General features: G+C 55.2%; 1 protein-coding gene and 1 long non-coding RNA gene across 11 annotated transcripts in view; one reads left to right on the plus strand and one right to left on the minus strand.

Moving 5' to 3' along the window:
- Positions 1-875: 875 nt before the first annotated feature.
- Positions 876-20,987, plus strand: part of LOC120585688 (uncharacterized) — a 31,320-nt gene continuing 11,208 nt past the window's right edge. For 2 of the 10 annotated variants that reach the window (XR_005648471.1, XR_005648475.1), the window contains exon 1: positions 15,593-17,439. Coding sequence is in view for 1 of the 10 variants with exons in the window: in XM_039842018.1 (XP_039697952.1) it covers positions 959-1,103; positions 3,809-3,891; positions 17,361-17,439 (307 nt within the window). In the remaining 9 variants the exon portion in view is untranslated. Of the gene's footprint in view, positions 1,104-3,808; positions 3,892-11,813; positions 12,165-12,189; positions 12,843-15,592; positions 19,449-20,987 lie in introns of those variants that run through there. The other 8 variants (XM_039842018.1, XR_005648473.1, XR_005648476.1 and 5 more) reach the window with 8 other exon arrangements.
- On the minus strand, positions 13,694-17,670 carry LOC120585692 (uncharacterized). Its single transcript, XR_005648482.1, has 3 exons — positions 17,545-17,670; positions 15,312-15,598; positions 13,694-13,788 (listed from the first exon to the last, which is right to left on the minus strand). It is a non-coding gene; the product is annotated as an uncharacterized LOC120585692 (long non-coding RNA).

Consider the following 20,987-nt stretch of genomic DNA (forward strand, 5'->3'; position numbering starts at 1 on the left):
TCTTCCTTTATGCCAGCGTCGGCAAAATGCTGTCGGACTTGTCCCCAGAGGCCTGTTCCTGGCAAAAGCCTTGTCTCCCGGCTAGATGGGAAGTGATGTCACGCTGTGCACATGAGCCTGCTCTTCTGGGGCTGTTCACGGTTGTGACAGTTTAGAGACCGGTGCCTCCTACTGTCTGGGACCCTGGACTTCTGCCGGAAGAGCTCGGGCACTGGCGGCTGCTTCTTGCCGTCACTCGTGGGAGTGTCTCCACCTCGGAGGCCCCCTTCCCTCAGAGCCCGCCCTGGGATGGGGAGGGAAGTCGGAGATGGGGCAGAGATGGCAGGGACCCTGCTCAGAGCTGATGTCATCAGTCTTTCGGGCCTGCCCAGGCCCGTGGCTGCCCCAGAACTGACACCAGGAGCCGTTTTGCTCAGCCTGGGACAGACACAGCATTGCAGCTGCGTCTTCTCTCCAAGGACGTGGGGATAGGCGGCTCTCCAGGGGACCACCTTTCCCCTCCGGGCAGTGCCAGCTGGCCAGCCCCATAGCTCCTGTGGGGACAAATGCATAAGGAAAGGGTGAGGGCCAGGAGAACAAGTGGTGGGCTTGGTTGTCAGCTGGACGCGGACACTGGTGGTGCTCACCTGGTAAGGCCACAGCGCCCAGAATCCCGAAGACAAGGAGTCCCAGGAACTCGGGGGGTTGGGGAGGGGTCAGAGGGCAAAGGTGTCAGCATGCTACAGATACCCCAGGGCCCCAGGGCCAGACCCCGACCCGTGGCACTGCCCCGCTGACCATTGTTGCTTTTCATCCAGTGCAAGGTCAGCAGCTTCTCAGCTGTTCGCATCCTCTGCAGATCTGAGGAAGGAGCAGAGCCCCTCATCTGCACGTGAACTTTGGACCCACGAAGGACAGAAACTGAGGAATCATCGGGCTCAAGCCTCACGCTCAGGGAGAAGGACAGTGAGGCCTAAAGATGAAACCAGTTTGCCCAAGGACCCAGGAAGCTCAGAGCAGACCTGGGAGTCCCGGGGCCGTGTACCGACCTGGCACGTGGGACAAGGATGAAGCCATCAGTGCTGGACCCATCAAGCACCCTGACTCAAGTGAAATAGGACAAGGTAAGGAAATTGGGGACCAAGAGGTGACACAGATCTGGGGTCCTGAGAACTGTGGACAAAACTTACAGGACACCAGGGGGCGGTGCTCTGGGAACCGAATGCTGCCTTTGGGCAGGTCCGTAGCACCTCCCGTTTACAATTCCCATGGAAGGCGGGGAGCGGGGACCTTCTTTTATAGTTCCTCCCTTTCAATTCTGGGAAATTGGGCCACTTGAGCCTGGTGGCTCCCTGTCAGGATATTAGTGTTGTAATTCAGGCTTCTTCCAGCAGAGGGCTTCTGAGGACACGGGAAGGAAACCCAGCTGGTCGCTCGGGGCAGGGCAAGGTGGGTTTTGGAAGGGGGCGTTTAGTTTTATATGATCCCCTGCATTCAGGCAGAAGAGCTTATCAGGATTTTGTTTTGACTAATAAACACAGAAATTTTACTTAGCAATCTCTCCGCCCTTCAGGATCTGTGTCACCTCCTAGGTCATCCCACATGTCACGTGGGACTGTCACAGAGCTCTCATGGAACACGCTGCAGAGGGGTGTGCTGTGGCTTTTGCTGTTATCACTTCTTAGAACTGGCTGGGGTAGTCGTTTGCACATCTGTCATCTTACGACACTTAGCCATATTCCCAGGAAGGCTGACCATCTCTGATGGGTGGCGAAGGACAGACGAAACAGCCCACCAGCAACACTACACTACCTGAGCGCTCTGGTCCATTCGCAAGATCTCCGGGCTGCCCATGGGTTCCGGCTTGGGCCTCGTGCGCACTCCTGGCTTGGGAAGCGTAACAGGACAACAGAAGCAAACCCAGACGGCAGTCCACGTGGGTCAGCCACAGGCTTTGGTCTTATTCTTTTCCCGTCAGCCTCTCCCTTGATGATCTGTTCATCTGTCCTTGTTTAGGGGTTTCTAGTCAGAGTCTCAGCTCGCTTTTGTGCCCACCGAGTTCCCCCTTTCACCGATTCGGTGTTATGGGTAAGACCAGTCTGGATACCCCAGAACCTAACGTGCTGCCTACTCCTGACCTTCAGCTACTTGGAGGCAGATTACTATGATTATCTAAAAGACAGCCCATGTGCCTACATCATGAGATTGCCTCTCTTCTCTACGGTAAAATCTGGCTTACAGGTTAGATGTTATCATCCCCAGGTGGTCATTTTTTAATTCTCCAGTTTAGGCCGTGTTGTGTTAATATGTACACAGCACACGCTTGCGGGGGTCATTGCCACAGAGCAGGAGACCTGCTAGACCCCTTGTTAAGATGTAGGTGGTGTTTAGGTTGGATAAAGTTAGCTGAGAAATATGACTAGGGCCACCTCAAATGAGACCAGTAGGCAACACATAGCTTTTTGACCTTCTGGCACTGAAAAATTATTATATCTCCCAAAGAATTCCTGATAATTTGGTTCAACTCAACAAATATTTACTGGGCACCCAGTGACATCAGAATCGGGTCAAATAGTATAAGGTATGGTCCTGCCTTTCAACTCAACAGCATTTCCCTGTATGACAATAGCGTGGCAAAGTGCCAAGGGACAGAGGTCGCTCCTCGGTGATAAAATTGACAGTTCCAGTTGTGCCTTTCCCTCCTCCCTCCTGGAACCTGGTCGAGTGTGGACACTCGGACATTTGCCAGTGCGCTAGATCACTTGAGTTTAGAAGCCCGGCTCCTTGACCTGTCCAGTCTTCGTCTTCAGGCTCGTACTGTAGAGCCTGTCACTTGCTTTCTCAAGATGCCCATCTGCCGGGGGTGAGGCTTTCGGCCTGAGCTTCCTGTGCAGGTGGTCATTTCTCAATTCTCCAGTTTAGGCCGTGTTGTGTTAATGTGTACATGGGCCTTCAGGTTTGTTAATATCATTTCTAGCGAGTGGCCCAATTCTCTTGTGTGTGTTTGGGTTGTGTGTGTGTGTGTGTGTGTGTGTGCGTGCGCACGCGCTGAAAGAGTTCTGTTTTTAAAACTCAAACGTGCCTTTCTCTAACCCTGTTTTGACATGTCCTCATTTTGTAAGTCCCCAGGTCCCCTAAGATGTGGCATTGGCCCGGGTGTCTCGCATCCTCTGAAAGGTCCTGCCACGTGCAAGGCAATGCCCCTTGTGGTCTGAAGGTCACCTTGCCCTATAGCTCGAATGCTGAAAATAGTCCGTTCGAGGTCTCGGAGACGCCGGGCTCCCTTCTGTGTCATAAATGTGCTTATTTCGCAACAGTGGACCAGGCATAAGTGGTTTTTCTTCCAAAAGTCCGAATTTGGGTTTTCTTCACAACAGGAGGGGAAAGGTGGGCAGGCTTATGATAAAACTGTGAACTGAGCCAAGCTTGTCTCTGATGCTCACCCACTGCCTTCACCCCACCGACCTCCCAGGCTTCCCCGTAGGGATCCCAAGTCACCAAGGAGCCTCTACATAGCACTTCTGCTCAGCCTGGGGGCCTGACGCCATGTTTGTATTGTGTCCGACCTGTCTCTCCTACCTTAGAAGTTTGCAAACTTTGTTGGGGATACCCGTGTACATAGGCCTCTGGAAGGGACAAGCCCTGTCTGGCATCTCCTGGGGAATGCCTTAATTCAAAGGAGAGGTTCCTAACGGCAAAATTACCCGGGGGAGAGAAGGCTGGGAGGGATACCTGAGCAGACTGCCAAGTACCTGTAGGTCACTCCCTGCTCACCTGGCCCTGGAATAGATTCGGTTTGCATAACTGCTTTGCCTCTTTGCTTCTCCAGGTCTCTGGAGGCCAAAAGTGGCTGCTCTCCCCAGGCGACCCTTCCAGGCACGTAGGACAGACGTGGCTCCAGCAAAGAGTCCTGTGAGTGCCCTTTACCTCTTCCGGCGGGAATCTGATGGACACTTGCTCGGTTTTCTGAGGGCTGTGCTAAGCGTTCTTCCTACTTATAGAAACACGTGGGTGATGCCGGTCCGTGGCTCACGACAGTGAAAGGGACGAAGACTACAAATGTATAGCTCGGTAGTATCTGCCCAAAAGATTGAAGATGAGCGTTGGCATGGCCGGGTAGAGAACAAGGGATTCCGCTAAGGATGGTGGCTGGTGTCATTCGTAAGAGTCCCTGTTGTCTGCGTGTCAGGATTATTTGTGTGTCTGGGATCTGGGTGCCTTTCTTTCTGGCTTTCTCTGTTGACCTTGGCCATCCTTGAGAGGAGACGCCATGGGTAGGCGCCCATTCCACCCGTGACCGTGTCTCTTCAACACCCGCCCCGTTTCACAAGGGCCCCACGTGTCCTCGGCACTTCCACAGCACTGCCCGCTCTGCGACCTCAAGGCCCGTATGTGGCATTCTCTTCGACCCGCCCTTCAGCGGACGACTCTCTCTCCTGCAGAATAATCCACGTTTCCTACCGGCACGGGGTTACTGTTCCTTTTTGTTCTTTCCAATCAATCAATGGAATAATGTGGTTATCTGTGGTTATCAGAAATAATGTGTTTCTGTTAATATTTGCCGAATTAGGAGAGAATTGTTGTTTCTTTGGCTGTTAGAAATGGGCCTAAGATCCCCTCAGTACCATTTCCTCCAACGTCTCCCTGGGGGCCCAGGATGGAACCGGGCTTCATGGTTACAGACCTGGTTCTCACCGCCTATTGGTAATGATGATGGTGGTGATGAAAGACAGTGAATGTTGTCCCCCAATGCCCTAGTCTGGTCCTCAGGGAGGGGGAGAGGACTTCTCGGTGCGTTCCTAGAGCAGCGAGGCTGATGTGGCTGGAGCAGAGTCAGCGGACGAGAGTAGAGAGAAATGACGGCAAGAGCCAGCGGGGAGCTGGTTCATTTGAGCCCTTCGGGCCGCAGAAGGGACTTTGGCTTTGACTCTGAGTGAGGTGAGGGGCCACCGGAAGGTTGTGAGCAGAGGAGCGATGTGATCAGACTTCATTCTAAATAGGTTGCTCTTCGATGCTGTGTTGAGGACTGACTTTGGGGAGCAAGTGCCAAGTGAAACCAGTTAGGCTTCGACAAGGTCAGAGAGTGGTAGTGGCTTGGACAAGCGTGGAAGCCACGGATGTGATGAGAGGAAGCTGGGGAGGGTCTAGATCCTGGTATTTCACAGGTGGAGCCGGCAGGCTGTGCTGATGGACTGGATGGCGGGGAAGGGAGACAGAGGTCAAGGAGGGACGGCGAGGGTTTTGGCCAGAGCACCGGAAGGAAGGGGATGCTGTGTGTGGAGATGGGGAGACTTCAGAGGAGCAGTCGGGGAGTTGGGGTGCAATCAGGACTTTAGTTCGGGATATATCGCGTGTTCAGATTCCTGTTACACATCCGTGGAACTTCGAATTGACGATTGGCTCTGAGAGTCTGGAGGTTGGCTGAGAGATTATGGCCACAGATATTAACTTTGGAGTCATCAAGCCATGAGGCGAGATGAAATCACTCAGGGAGTGTAGCTGGACCGATCCCTGGAGGGTCGACACACAGACAGTGGGGCTAGAGGAAGAACCAACAGAGCCCAAGAGGGCGTGGTCGGTGAAATGGGTGAGAACCAAGGAAGAGTGGTATCCAAAACTCCAAACGGGAGGGAGAAAAGAGTTTCAAATATCAGGGAGGGACCAGCTGTGTCCAATGATGCTGCTGATGGGCCGAGCAAAATGGGGACTTGGAACTGACCGTGGGGTTTAGCAGCAGTGAGGTCATCAGTGATCTTGACGAGGTAGGAGGAGCAAGCTTCCGTGCTGCCTCCCTAGACCCAGTGGGTGGGTGAGTGAGCTCGGCAGACTCAGGCTCGCTGGGCTATGTGGGCGGGCACTCAGGGAGGCCCATCCCTTCTGCCACGGGTCTCAGCTGCAGGACCAGCAGGCCTGTCTGTCCTCTCGTCTCCAGTGATTGCGGAGAGATGGCCTCCAGCCCTGCCCATCTAGTTCTGATCCTACTGAGAGCAGCCAGGCAGTCAGCACTGGGCTGCCCAGCACAAGTGACCCATCCGACCTTTCAAAATATTTTGCCCAAACTCAGTCACACTACTCCCTTTCAAACACCACCTGCGGCATTATAGTCAAAGCGCACTGGCTGGCTTGATATTGAAAGACCTTCAGTCTTCGACTAATTTAAAGGACAATTTGATAACCAAAGAGTCTCTTTACTGTGTTGCATTTGGGGATCCAGGACACCAAAAATGGATTGTCATGGAGACTCCCCTATCCATACCTGTTATGCTTCATGTACTGAACAGTGCCTTAGCCCAGCGGTCCCCAACCTTTTTGGCACCAAGGACCGGCGCTCCTATGAGAATCTAAGGCCTGAGGATCTGAGGCGGAGCTGAGGCAGTGATGCTAGCACTGGGGAGCGGCTGCAGACACAGATGAAGCTTTGATCACTGGCCCGCTGCTCACGTCCTGCTGTGCGGCCTGGTTCCTAAGGGACCAAGGACCGGTACCAGTCCGTAGTCTGCCTTAGAGTAAGCATAGTGTGTGGGGAGCCGTGTCCTAGAGTTCTTTCTCATAAGGCCCCTCAGCGTAAGCCGGTGACAGCAAGGCGACGTGTGAGGTTTGCTCTGGCCTCATTCGGGATAGACTTTGGAGCTGCGTTGTCCACTACGGTAGCCACTAGCTACATGTGTTACCGCAACGAGGAAGGAACTGACTTTTACATTTTATTTAATTAATACATTCCAGTGGTCACATGTGGCCAGTGGTTACCGTAAGGGACAGCAGACACAGGACTTTTCCACTGTCGGCTCCGCTGTTTTTAACCTTTTAAATTTGTTGGGGGTTGGGGTGAGCGAAGAGGCAGTCAACGAATCTTTCGAAATTGTGAGTAAAGTTTTGTGTGATGTGAGTTGTTGGAGGTTTCTTGGAAAGGGTTAATAGCTTTCATCAGAGTCTCAAAGGATTATGTGACCCAGAAGAGGTTGAGAACCATCAATCTGGAGCAATAGATTATATATGTAAAATGAAGCAGATATAACGCATAATATGACATGTATTATATATTTTATATAATATACACATTATCATATATTTTTGTGGGGTACCTCCAGTGAGGCAGAATGTAACTTTTTATTTAATGAGAGAAAAGTTGTGGGCTGCCTCTGTTTCTGGCAATGGGCTCATGGCATAATCTTGAAGTAGTCCTTCTTGACCCTGGGAAGAATCACTCAAGGGTCCCTTTGGCACTGGGTTCTGGGGACAAGACAAGATGGAGGAAGGGCTGTGGCCAGGTAGAGCTGTGTCCCCCGCCCCCCACCGTGAAGATTGTTGAGAAGGTATTTGGAAACTTGCAATGGAGCCAATAAGCCTTGGGGACAGGGTGGCATCACAGACCTTTGAACTATCTGGAATGGGCTGGGGTGGCCCCAATGAGGTCAGCCGACAGGAAGGAACACACTTTAAAGGACAAGGTGTCTGAGGGTCGCATCGTCTGAAGCCAATCCCAAGAACTAGGAACTCCTAGAGAAGGAGGTGACCTGAGCGCCCTAGTACCCAGGGGGCCACCGTAGTGTATACGGGGGCTGACAACAGACTCTGGAGACAGACCACCCAGGCTCACATCCCAGCTCTGCTACTCACTGGCAGCATGACCTTGGACAAGTTACCTAACCTGCCCGTGCCTCGGTTTCTTCATCCGTAAGATGGGGTAATAAAAGCTTAAGGTTATTATGAGGCTTAAACAAAGTACAGCACTGGGACCCACGCCTGGCCAAGAGAGACCCCCTAATGTGTTTGTTGATGATCCAATATGTGGGTCGGCAGGCGTCCTATGAAGAACAACTGTGCCATCGAGGGTCGTGGGTTGGCCCTGTCTGAGAGAGGAGAGCATCTCCCTCCATCACTCCGCCCAACTGCACCTGGGAAAACAGCAGACCAGCGACCTGTCCGCCTCAGGTGTCCTCCGAAGGGGCAGTGGGGGCGGTACCCAGGACAGGAACCTTGGGGTTGAGCTGCTGCCGCCCACGATCCTTAGGATGGGAGCTGGGGCCATCGTCAGTTTGGATATTAAAAGGAAAATGGTCCTATTTTCCTCTTGGAGCTGGAGAAATGGGAGGTCCTAGTTACATGTATTTACAAAAGCTGCAGGCAGCAAACAGATCTGGGCAAGTCTCACTTCTTTGGACTCCAGGTTGGGGAGATTTCATTCCAATAAGGATGGAGGGGTTTCCCCTGGTGCCAGCACCTTTGTCAAACAGTGGCCTTGTGTTCTGAGGCTAACGGCCCCACCTTCGGGATTCCAGCAGAGGCCTAAATCCCAGGTCTGTCACTTAAAAGCTGTGGACGTCGACCGAAGCCTCTTTAAAACTATTTATCGCCTGCTAAATGGGCATAATACCAGAAGGTTCATGGAGGATCAAATGAGATCAAGTCTGTAGAACATGGAACAGTACGATGTACATAATAGAGGCTTGATAAATGGTAGCTAAATTATATATGTTATGTGTACATATTGAACATCTATCGATCAATCGATTGATCGGTAGATAAACATCTCCTAGGAATAAGTTGACCCTCTGTGTCCTCAATTAGGAAAGCGGTTGATTTGATGCATAAGCCAAAGAGCGACTTCAGGAAAATAAACAGAATCATAAAGCTATGTTTAGCTAAAATGCCCAGTCAGCACAGCAGCGATGAGTAGGCAGTTCAAAGCAATCCTTCCCTTTGTACAGCGTTCTGACTTCTTACGTTTATGTTATTTTTAATCTGGGGGTGATTTCTTCACCAACCCAGCTTCCTTATTCAGAGATGGGGCCTTGAAAATTGTGCTTGGTGACACAAGTGCTTTGTAAGTGCTAGGTGGGCTTCCCTGAGCACTGCCACATGCCACACACTCACACATACAACTGGCCCATCCACCATCACCCCATCAAGTAATCCTCTGATATCAGGGCTACGATAAAGAAAGCCCCTCGCCATGGACCCCTTTCTTCTTTTGCAGGCTCCAGCCTGAGGCCCTGTGTCCCTGTCGTTCTGTCTTCAGGCTTAATAAGAAGCTGCCCTTGTGGCGGCCACAGTTAGGGGAAACCTGGCCACCACCAAAAGGATGCTTGACCCTCTTTTACCTACAACCAGATTAGGCTTTCGGGGACCTGCTGGGTTCATGCCACGTACCTTTAGTCAGTAAGGAAGAATAGTGGCTCCTTTTTTCCTGCTGAGATATAACTTACAGACCATAATTTTCACCACTTAAAAAGGGTAAATTTAGTGGGTTTTGGCATATTCGCCATGATCTGATCCCAGGACTTTGTTATCCTTTTTGAACTCACATTTTTTGGACAAGATTAATCCACAGGCTGACTGGGCAGCAGGACTGCTTGGGCCTCTGTGGTTCAATTTAAGACCCGAAGGCCTCTGGGGAGCTCTGTTTCCCAGCTGCGTCCGGGGACGGGTGTGTGGCACATCCTGGGGTGCAAGCTGAAGTTCGTTGATACTACCGGCATAGCCCCCTTTCTCCATGGCCCCCGTTTGCTTGCAAGTTAGGGCTGTGTGTATATATCCAGGTGCTAGATGGGTCCTCAAGGAAATGCAGATGGATTTGGTGTCCTTGTGCCTGGGGGCGCTGGGGATAAGTGACATTTCAGTATATATAGAGAGAGGCCTTTGCAAAAAATACACAAAACAAAACAAAACAGAGGCCTGGGTATGTTTTGGCCTCTCTGGATAGGAAAGTGGGTAGGAATCTGGTTACTTCACTTCTCTGGTTGCCAGGGACTGGTGCCTCCAAAGTGGCTTCATTCATTCGTCAACTGCCCAGGTCAAGGCATTTTGGTGGCTCTGAAAGGAAAACAGGAATGGGCCATGAGGGCAGGGGCTCGCCGATGGGGACGCGCTCAGCGGTCTGTGCGTGCGCATGCAGCAGACGACTAATAACGCTCCTGGGGCCTCCGGAGGTTCCTCGGAGGAGCCACCGAATGCATGACAATGCCTGCGGGGTGCAGTCCTTCCACGTGCCCCGAGGGGTGGGATTTCGCTCTTTCATTCCTTCATTCATTCATTGAGTCTATACCACTGTCTGTACACACCGAGGCTCCATGAGGCTAAGCTATTTGCTAAATCGAGGCAGGATGACAGGTGCTTAAGGAGCGAAGCTCGGGGTCCGAAAGGCATGGATTTGGGTCCTGGTTCCACCCACTCTCCTTTTGGTTTTTCCCTTCCTGGTCCTCAGCTTCCTCGCCTGTAAATGGGGCAGTGCTAGTCCCTGTCTCTCAGGACTGTTTGAGAATGAATGAGATTACTTGGTGGGGGATGACCTCTGGCACACTGGGCACACAGGGTAAGTTAGCTGTTATTATTATCGCCAAGGTTACAGTGTCAGGGTTAGAGCCCCCTTTCCCTTCCATCACCGTGCGATGCCTCCACAGCCATCTGCCTCCTTTAACCCTCGGAGTCTTTGAGGATACGTGGGGGACTTCCTCATCCCGTCTACCCCATGGACTTGTCCTCTGCCCTGCTCTGCTGGTACCGGGAAAGGTAGGCCAACCTGCAGCCATCCGCCAGCACCCCAGCCTTCTCGCCGGCTCATGGGCTCTCTCCTTTTCTGTCCTAGAATCCCTGGAAAAATCTGGGAGACACGGACCCCACGCAGACTCAGCCTTGTGAGCCTCTGATCCTCAGCCCTCAATGGGGTGGCTCACGCCTGGCCTCCACCTGCTCCCTCCAGTGTGCCCAAACGCGCCACGCACCCAGCGGGTCCTCCCTGCCCCGCTCCCCGCAACAGGGCCATTTTCTCCCGGTGCGGGACCATGAGTCTATGGGGCTCCCGCACTCGCTTCAGGGACCCGCTGCCGCCTGAGGCCAAGGAGACTATCGCCCTTCAGTTGTGTCTCCGCGCGAGACTGCATCACGCGGAGACCAGCAATTTGGGGAGAGAGTGAGTCTGTGAGGAGGGTTTGCTTCTGGGGAAGCGATTTCTGTCCTGCAACAACCTCCAGGGCCGAGGGAGGCCCGGGGGACTCCCGACCCTTTCGACCTGGGCGTGGCGGGCCGTGGGGCAGCTTGTCCCAGCAAGGGCCCTGAGGTCAGGACCTTGTCTTACTGAGTGGGATCCATGCTGCCCAGGGGCGGGGTGGTGGCTGGGGAGCCCCTTCCCCACAGCCGAGGGCTTCTTCCTGGCCATGCCGCGGACCCCGAGGGCGTCCCGCCCACGCGCAGGGCCGTGCGGAAACGCGAGGGATCAGGGGCGCGCACCTCGCGGTCTGCCCCGGCGCCTCCCCGCGGCGCTGGAACTCGGCGCCTGCGTCCGCGTCCGCGTCTCGGGGAACCTCTACGGATGGTGGGGGTGGGGGCTGCACCCGGCCCCCAGCCGAGCCGATCCCCTCCCCCTCCTCGTGCCCCCCGCCCGCCTCCTGCGCCCCGGGACGCGCCGAGTCCTGTCACCCCAGGGGCCCACAGCGCCGGAACTCGGGGGCGCGGTGAGTACGGGCGGGGCGCCGGCTCCTCGCCCTAGAAGTCCTTTCCTGGCTCTTGGAGTCCAGGGCTGCGTGGGACCTTCCAGCTCCCCGGGCCTGCCATGTCGCGGGGACGGCGGGTCCAGACTCGGGACGCCTCCCTCGCCCGGCGAGCAACCCCCGGAAGGGTCGCGATGTCTGTGGGGCCCGGGACATCGGCCCCGGGAGGCCCGTCCGGTGACCCCGCAGCGGGCGGAGGCCGGGGGAGCGCAGCCGAGGGGCCCGGGGCCGGCCCGCGCGCCGGGGCACCCGCCCCCAGGCGGAGCGCGCGCCGCCCTCCTGCAGCGCGCCACGGGCAGCGCGCGCGCCCCATCCCCCGACGGGACCCGGCGCCCGCAGCGCCCCCTGCCCGGATCCCGCTCGGGCGTGCGCCGCCGTCGCCCGCCCCTCCGTCCCCCACCCGGGCCCCGTCCCTTTCCAGGTGGAGGCGGTGTCGGCGCCCGGTCCGTGTGCGGCGCACCCACTCCCGAGATCTCGGGCCGCAGGGACGCGTCTCCCGCCCCGGGGCCGGGCGGCGCGCGCAGGAGGGAGGACCCAGAAGCGGGCTCCGCCTGGGCTTGCCTGGGCTTGTTCAGAGCCGGGCCCGTCCCTCGGCGACCGCGCAGGGCCGGGCATCGCGGGAGCCTCGCCGCGGAGCCCCGGGGAGCAGGCGGCTGGAGCCCCACGCGACCCGCTCGCCGCGTCCAAGGGCGAGCGCAGGTAAACGCTTGTGTGCTTAGTCCGCGCGGGGGTTCGTGAAGGAGGAGGCAGGAACTAGACCGAGGACTTTAATAACAACAACAACAATAATAATAATAATAGTGGAAACCCTGTTGGATCGTGCGGCCTCCGAGTCATAAAGGGAAGAATTTCCAAGAGGCAGCAAAATGCTCTTTGATTTTATACTCTCTGGAAAGAAAGGGCTGGATATTTCTTCCTCACGCTCCGTCCTTGCGTGCAGGAGGGCTCCCCGGTCTAGGAGCGGGGATGGGGCTCCGGTTTTACTGCCGCTGCTCACCCACGTGGGACCGGAGCAAATACCTAGACCTCCTGAGAATGGGGGCTTTGACTGGCTCCCCAAAGTGGCTGAGAAAAATCACAGGGGATGTGACCAGTGCTTGGGTCACTAAAGTAGGGTGCTTGAAGATTGCAAGTCCGCCGACTTGTCTTTTAAAGAGGCACAGGAAGGAGTTTCAGTTTTCCTGTGCCCAAGGTGAAAAGAGTGCTACCCGCTCTCCCCGCTTCCGCTGGCTGGAGCAGCGTCCAGCCTGGGAGCTGCAGATCAGGGTGGAGACCGAGGGAGGGCGCTTCTCGTAGTCCAGGCTCATGGCCGGCATCAGCAGGCCGCAGTGGCGAAGACCCCCTCCTTCAAGTGAGATGGATGTGGCCAGGTAGCAGGTATGGAGCACATGCTCTGGTGCTTCCACTGTTTCTGTGCCTGGTGGGGTGGAGGGAGCAAGGCGGCAGCATGGCTGCCCAGAAAGCCCAGCGCCCATGCCCTCCTGGTACGTCCCTGCTGGTCTCCCGCAGCAAGGAGTAGCTGGGCTTCCTGGAAAAGTGCCTGTGGGGCTCTTTAGCAGAGAGTCATGTCAAGGGGGCACGATGGCTCGCTGTAAGGGATGTGGGGCCAGTCCTGCTTCTGCCCCCAGGTCTGAGAGCTCTGGGAAAAATGGCCGTTCTTCTGAGCCTCCGTGTCCTGCATGAGCCACAAGCGCTGTGCAGCCGTGGCCGAGGCGGGTGGGCTGAGCAGGCAGGGAGGCTCCTGTACTTGCCAGCAGTCTGCTTGAGAGGCTGTGCAGGGTCTGAGGGCTGATGGGGCAGCATCGGCTGGGACCCTGGCTGCCGTATGGGTTAGTGACCTATCTCCTGAGATTCCCAAACCTGAAAACTGGCTGAGAGTGGCCTGCTCTGCCCTGCCAATCAGCTTTCTCTCCAGCCTCGAGGATCCCTGGACTGTACTTTTACTCCTCACCCCATGCCTTGGCACACGTCGCAAATCAATAATGCTAAACCTAGACCTGCCTCCGGGTCCTTCCCATCACTGCGGCACTTGCCATTGATTGTGTAACCCGATTGCCCTTCCCAGCCCTGAACCTGCCCTTGTAACTGGCCTCTGGACTAGGAGGGGTAAGAAGATGAAAGAATGAACGAGATGCTGCCTCTGGTTATGGGCTGCTCAGCCTCGGGTTAGGGGCGATCAGATCTTATCTAATAAGAAAATAACTAGACAGGACTCATTCATTCATTCATTCATTCAACAAATATTTATTGACTCCTTACTGTGCCGGCATCGTTTCACCCGTGAACCAAACAGGCACCTCCGTGCTTTTGTGAAGCTGGTCTTCTGGTGGAGAAAATAGGTGATAAGTGAACAAAATAATACTGAAAACAACGTTAGCTTGTGAGAAGTGCTGTAAAGGGGGTGGGAGAGGCGTCTTGAGGTGGGAGGTGTTGATGGGGGTGGGGATTACCTCCAGCAAATTGAGGAAGTTTTTGGGCAGAAAGACCAGCAAATGCAGACCTGTGTTTGGTGCACATGAGAGGTTCGCTGAGGGTGGGGGGCAGCGGGGAGTCAGGCGGGGGCCAGGGCACGTAGGGCTTTGTCGGCTCTGAGAACTCAGCATGGAAAGCTCCGCACAGTGTGCCGTGGCCTTTGCAGGGTTTCGAGCTGCATCCATCGTGATCTTAGGTTTGAGAATGATCACTCGGGTTGGCGCGTAGACGATGTCCAGAGCTAAGCGTGGCGGCAGGGAGACCCTCTGCAGGCTGTTCCTCGGTCCAGCCAGAAACCACAGCGGCCCGGACTGGATACAGACAATAGGTTTTGGAGGTTGAGCCAACAGTTTGCTGCTGGATGACATGGGCGGGGGCGGGGGGCAAAAAGAGAGAGAGACAGATAGATACCTGCAAAGTTTGTGGCTTGCGCGGATGGGTGAATCATTTACCGAGATGGGGAGAGCTGGGAGCTGGGAGGAGCCGGCCGGCGTTTTATGGGGGAGCTGGAGTTCCGATCTGGCTAGCGCATTGCCTGTTAGACTCCCCAGTGGAGATGGTGTTGAGTGTTGGAACTCGGAGTGTAGGAGAGAGGCCAGGGCAGGGGGTCCCTGTGCCTAAGATGGTATCTGATGCCACCAGACCTGGCGAGATTGCCCAGGGGCTGGGTGGCAGAGCAGAAGGTGGGAAACCGTCATCTTGGAGAATGGGGAGAGAGAATTGGACAAGGGAAGTTTCAGAACAGCGCCTGGCACATGGCAGGTGCCTGCTAAATATTGGTTGGGTGGATAGATGGGTGGCTGGACGGACGGAAGGGCGGATGCATGCGTGCATGAAATGTAGGACTGCTGGGCAGTGCTGAGTGTCTAATGGCCAACTGGGGAATGTAACAGTATAGTAAGTGTCCTGGATCTCAGGGGCTCCCCGTGCTGGGGAGGCAGGACATTTCATGGGAAGTGGGATTTGCTCCGAGCCTGGGCGAGCAGCCAGGATTCTGGCACAGCTGGAGAGAAAGGGAGGGTGCATTGAAGGGAATGGCATTATTAGCAAAATTTGGAATGTGCGAGGCCTGTTTAGCAGTCTGCTCCAGGTAGAGTCGGCCTGGGCGGAGGGTTTTTGTGAAGGGGGAGTTGGCAGAGGGGAATGGCCTAGTCCCGCCAGGGGCCAGAGGGCAGGGACAGTGGGGAGAGAGTGAGAGAGCCTGCCCCGGAGGCCGCATGTTCATTCCCTGCCCTTCACCCTCTCCGATATCGGGTGACCCCAGGCAAACCAGCCCCACTCCTGCCAGCCACCCCGGAGAGTTAAGCAGCCTCAGGGTGGCACCTGGCGGTGTGTTCTCAGGTCTCTGTGGGGCAGGGAGGCCTCGGGACTCACCTCCTCAGGGGGCGATGCGGGCGCAGTCTCACCCCAGCTCTCCAGCGGTGCTTGTCGGGTTTGTACCTGTGGCCTCCCCCGAGGAGTTGCAGCATCTCTCGTGTTAGGACGGGGCGGGCAGGAACACCTGTTCCCATCACACTTTGAAGAAGCGAGGACTGGCTCCAGCACCGATAGAAATGGCATCTTTTTCTTTCAGGGTGTGTGATGCGGGCCACTCATGTGTGGTCAGTCAGGGAGGGCTGGCAGGGGCCCCTTTAAATCTCGCCTTTAGTGATTGAGGAGTCCTTCGGAACGAAGGTCAAAGGTCGGTGGGCTGTCCCCTCCCATTTGGGCCTGGCTGTAGGCGATAGGCAGAGAGGCTGCTAGCTGCCAGGGCCCATCAGCGAGTAGGGATCTTTTTTCCTCCATTCAAAGGCACCTCAGCGTCCACTAAGCACATGGCGTCAAGGACCTGTCTCTGTCACGAGCTGCATGACTCTGCAGCTGTGACTAACATTCCCGGGTTTGGGTCCTCATCTGTAAAACTGGACCCACTTCATAGGGTATAAAATAAATTAGAAAATGTACATAAACTGTGGAGCAGGCTGCTGTGGCAGCTCCTGGGTGTCATCAGTGAGAAAGCCTGACTCTCACAGGTGTTTAATACTCTCTCTAACTCAGGAGAACCTTCCTCTCCACTGGTACAATCTAGTGAGGCTTCTGGGGGTTTTTGTTTGTTTGATTTTTGCATTGCAAATATCCTTGTCTTTCACCTCCTAAAAATTGTGGCTTGCTTTTTTGTGTGTTGTTGTTAACTAATATTGCAGATATGTAAATGTAGCGAAATGCCCTGGGTAGATGTGAAAAAGGGTAACCCTGCCCCCCACTCCCCCCATGGGCAGCTGGTAACTGACCCCAATGCATGGTGGGGGCAGGGCTCCCACACATGGAGCCCCCGTCTACCAGTCCAGCCTTGGGCCCCGCCTCAGCCTCATGGCGGGGGATGGGGGTGTCCCTATGGGGGGAGGGGTGTTAGCTGACTTGAGCCAAATCTATTCCTAATCCTGACGTCAAACATGTTCTGAGGCTGTCACATCATCTCACACCAGAATGAATTAAAATGGGCTGGAAAGTGGACATGACTGCTGTCACTATAGCCCCGTTTATTCTGAAGCCCACCGCCAGCGACGGGGGTGAAACAAACTTAAAATCCTGGTCCGTGTGGTCGGCCACTGACAATACGGCTCCTCCTCCAGGGGGTGGTTCTCAGAGTTATCCGCCCAAACCCAAGCTCAAATCCTTCACCTCCAGCCTGAGAGACAGGCAAACATTCTTGATAACCTTCTGAGAAACAGCTGGGGGGCCGGGGGGCTGTGTTGAATTTAGATTTTCTGGGCACCACCCAGCCGGCTCTCTGCCCTGAGTGCCCACCTCCCCGATCTGGGCAGAGCCTTAAGGCAGCGGAAGAGGTGGGACAGGCCCAAAGTTATATTCCAGACTGAGCCTGCACTGGGGGACCAGTGGTACTCCAGAACCCCCCGCTTCGGCGCCCGCTGAGGACTGGCCTGTCCCCTCGAAAGCCATTTAACCCCAAACTACTTCAAAACTTTCATTCCCTCAGAGCCACTCGTCGACCGCAGCATTCCACACTGAATTAAAAAAAAAAGAGCAAGCACTGCCCCGCCTCTCACTTCCAGAGAATCGCACCTTCTCCCAAATGCTTCCAGAAACACGAGCTCCGACCGTGTACTAATTCTGTCCATCTACGCGAGTCGTTGCCTTTGACACCTAATTACCGTCCTGGAGGCTAACTCTTAGGTTTATCCTTAAATATATGTCAAAATGACTGGTAGAAGTTGTTATTTAAGGCGGTGGAGAAAAATCAAGAACATTGAGAGTGACATGGTCCTTGTTTTACCCCTCACTTCCTGGGCCAGAATTTAACATCTCTCGACCCGTTTTCTTATCTCGGAATAAGGAATTCCTGTGCTGCCTACCCCACGCAGTTGCTAGGAGAATCTCATGAGACAGGTCATCCGTTGACAGATGCTCCTCCATCCCTGTCAGAGTCAAGGCCGTGGAACGGGGGGCCAGACAGACCGTCGCTGCCCACCCGGACTCAACCGTCCAGCGAGGCCGACAGCAGGTAAGTAAGAAAGACGTAAATAGCAAACGTTCACTGAGCTCTTACCGCGGGATGGGGCCGTTACCTTATTCCATCCTTGTAACAGCGCTCTGAGGAAGCTCCTACCTGGTCCATCTTGTATATGAGGAAACTGAGGCCCAGGGGGTCGTGTGGTCGTGGCAGGGCCAGGGCTCGAAGGCATGTAGTGCGACTCGGAGTCACTCTGCTGCAGCCGTGATGGAGGAGGGCTGCAAGGTGCGAAGGGGACCGGGGACCGGGGACCGGAATGGTGCGAAGGCACTTAGCGAGCTGCCGTAGCGCGAGCGACATCAGCCTCCGTCACCGTCACCGTCACCGTGTTCTGTTGGTTAGAGTAAGGCAGGTCCCGCCCACTCTCCAGGGGAGGGGACTCCATGAGGGCGCCAGCACTGGGAGGCCGCCGTCATCTGGGCCACTGTAGGGTCTGCCCACCACAGTTTCTAATTCTGTTCGTGGCTCTTTTGTCCTTGAAGTGTCTTGTCATGTCAACGGTTTAAACCTTAAAAAAGAAAAAAATTAAGGACACAGCATTTCTTACATTTTTGTCCTGATGCCTTGGATTGCGAGGACCTGCCCTCCAGGGCCCCGATACTGTCATGGCTGTTTCCGTGGTTAAATGGTCCTAGCAGTTTATGGAAGAGAAACAGCCACAGAAGCTTTAGGCGGAGTCAGCAGAGAGAGAAGGGAGAGCCCAGTGAAGCCTTCAGACATTTAATCAAAACTCTCAAATTCATCCGTTACTCATTCGTGCCCATGTTGGGCTCGCGTGGTGTGCTCCTTCTGTGTTTCGTGCCCAGCGCTGACACAGAGGTGGCCACGTCCCCTGCCGCATCAGGGCAGAGTTAACAGAGATGAGAGGGTGGGACACCCTCTGCTTGGGACATCATGGGCGGCTTCATTCCCATGGGATGGGGAACCACCCTGGAGTTCACTGAGGGGACAGGCAGACACGGAAACAGTATGCGGCTTAAAAAAGAACAAACACGATTTACCTTTTTCTGCTGAGTCACATGATCACTCTGACCGCTCATGGCCGTGCGCGGCTGTGCTGGGTAGTGTGCCGCCGTGGCCCGAAGGTCCCAGCCTCAAAGCACAGGGCCTTGCCGTGTCACGGGGTGTGTCTTACAGCATCGCCGTTCCTTCTCTCGTTCCCTGCCCCTTGTCTCGCCTTGGTTCTGTCAGTGAATCTGATTTCAGCAAACCTTTTCCTCCCTTTCGAGTTGCTGCTTCTAAATTACTGTAGGGTCAGAGACGCCCCCCAGCCTGATGTCAGGTTAGCACTGAGTGTCAGGTACAAGTTAATCAGGGATCTCAAGGGCGAGCCTGCCCCACCCAGTATCGCAGTGAAGGAGGACGCGTCATTTGAAAACAAAGCATTGCTTTGATTTATTGCTTTCGTTTGTTATTAGTCACGTCATTTACTTCGAGTTACAGCTAACTATAAAGTCGGGGTGATGCGTTTATCCAAGGAGACTCTCGATGAACAGAATATGAAAATATTCTCAGAACACGATATAGGGGGTCACGGTACCTCCTGAGAAAGGACAGGAACTTGGGAGTCAGGCCACTCACAGGCCTCGTTCTTACTTCTCCCCTCCTCGAGGACCCCCCCAAACCCCACTCCCCCTTCTTGTTGCAGTCGTTTGAGTAAATTGGTGACTCCAGGAGTTCATTAGTTTCCTGTGGCTACTGTAACAAATCACCACAAACTGGGTGGCTTCTCACAGGTGTGGAGGCTGGGGGGGAGCACCCTTCCCAGCCTCCGCCCGCTGCTCGTGGCTGCCCTGGCACCCCCTGGCACCCCCGGGCTCAGGGCTGCCTCACGCCAGTCTCTGCCTCCGTCTTCACGTCACCGTCTCTGTGTGTCTGTCTCTTCTGTCTCTCAGATCTCCTGAAGGACACTTGTCACTGGATTTGGGGCGCATCCAGGTGATCCAGGATGAGCTCATCTCAGGAGTCTTAATCACATCCGCAAAGACGCGTTTTTCCAAGTACGGTCACATTCGTAGGTTTTGGGGGTTTGGCGCAGATAGCCTTTGGGGAAGGGGTCGTTTTTCAGTGATGCAGCGAAAGGCTTTAGAACAGTGCCTGGCACATAGTGGGGCCACTTGTTCTTGCTGCTGCACTGCTGTATTCATCCCTTCATTCATTCACTGCACGTCCGGGTACCCCCACCCGCCGGCCCGCCACCGTGCTGCGTGCCACGATGCAGAAGTGAAGTGAGGTGTGGCCCTGCCTTCCACCCGCAGGTGTTTCCCGGTGTCTCAGGTCCGCTCTGAGCACGGGCTGGGGACCTTACGGTTACGTCGGGGTGTGGTACGCTCTGTTCCACGTACGCAGCTTACAAATGAACTTATGAAGAGTCCTGATCCCTGTTAACTTAGAAGCGAGGCGTGCTCAGAGACAGTCTGAACTATAAGCGTAAATTCTTACACTTGCAGTTTTTAAAACACTTTCCCACCTGCTGCCTCTCCTGTGCTGTGCGTCCTTCCGCACCGACGGCACCCCTGCCACTGAGCCAGGCGATTAGACTATCGCAGGGTGTGAGCCTGGGGCTCCGACTCTGAATGCGAGCTAGCCAGCGACCCTGCCTGTCTTCCTTCTGCCTCCCACCCATCTTTTCTCCTTCAGCAGACCTGTCTTGACGTCTGCTGTGTGCTGTCTCCTGTGCTAGGTGCTGAGAATACAAACAGGAAGCTCACCCCGTGTGTCTAGTGAGGTGAGGGACAAGTGACAGGCTGACGGGGCGATGCTCGAGGTGGGCGCTGGGACCCCACAGCCGGGGTGTACTGTGCTTCTCTCAGGAAGGGAGGGCTGACCATGGCCTGAAGGAGACAAGTAAGGGTCCAGCAGGGAGGATGCCCAAGCCCCAGAAGCAGGAGAGCCGGCATCTGAGTGGGCAGAAGGCCCTGGTCTGGGATCCCAGAAAAATCTCCCATGGCCACGCCTACTCTGTCTCCTTCAACGAGCTGGTTTGTGGCTGAAAATTAAAAATTAGAACTTCATTCTTTTGGCTTAAGCCAGACAGCAAATTGACTCTACCCTCAAATGCAGAAATCCCCTGAACAGGACGAGGCTCCCGCTCAGCTGACCAGTGGGCGTGTCCAGGTGTCTGGTGTGCTTCTGAGGGCAGGTTCGCTCAGTGAACCAGAGTCGGGCACGGTCTAAAGGTGTGGCATACTTGACCGTGTAGGTGGAAAGTACGTGGGGACAGGAGCAGAAGGGACAGCACTTGAGGGTCCACAGACATTCTTCCTTTGTAATTTCTCTCGGGCCAGCCTGGAGCTGACCGACCACGTTTGGGCAGTGGGTCCCCATGCGCTTCCTTGGGCCCTTCCCTTGGGAGGGCAGGAAGGAGGCCCCCCATCAGTGAACTGCCCGGTGCAGTGAATTCGTGTCTGCTTGGCTTCTGTATCTCTTTCCCTCTCTTCCATCCTGTACCCCAGATCACCGGTTCACCGCCCCCAGAGCTGGCAGCCTTCTTGGAGTGCCAGGCCCCCGGGCTGGGCTGCAGGAAGCTGCTTCCCTGT

Source organism: Pteropus medius, unplaced genomic scaffold (genome assembly GCF_902729225.1).
Source record: "Pteropus medius unplaced genomic scaffold, Ma_sr-lr_union100, whole genome shotgun sequence".
NCBI lineage: Eukaryota > Metazoa > Chordata > Mammalia > Chiroptera > Pteropodidae > Pteropus > Pteropus medius.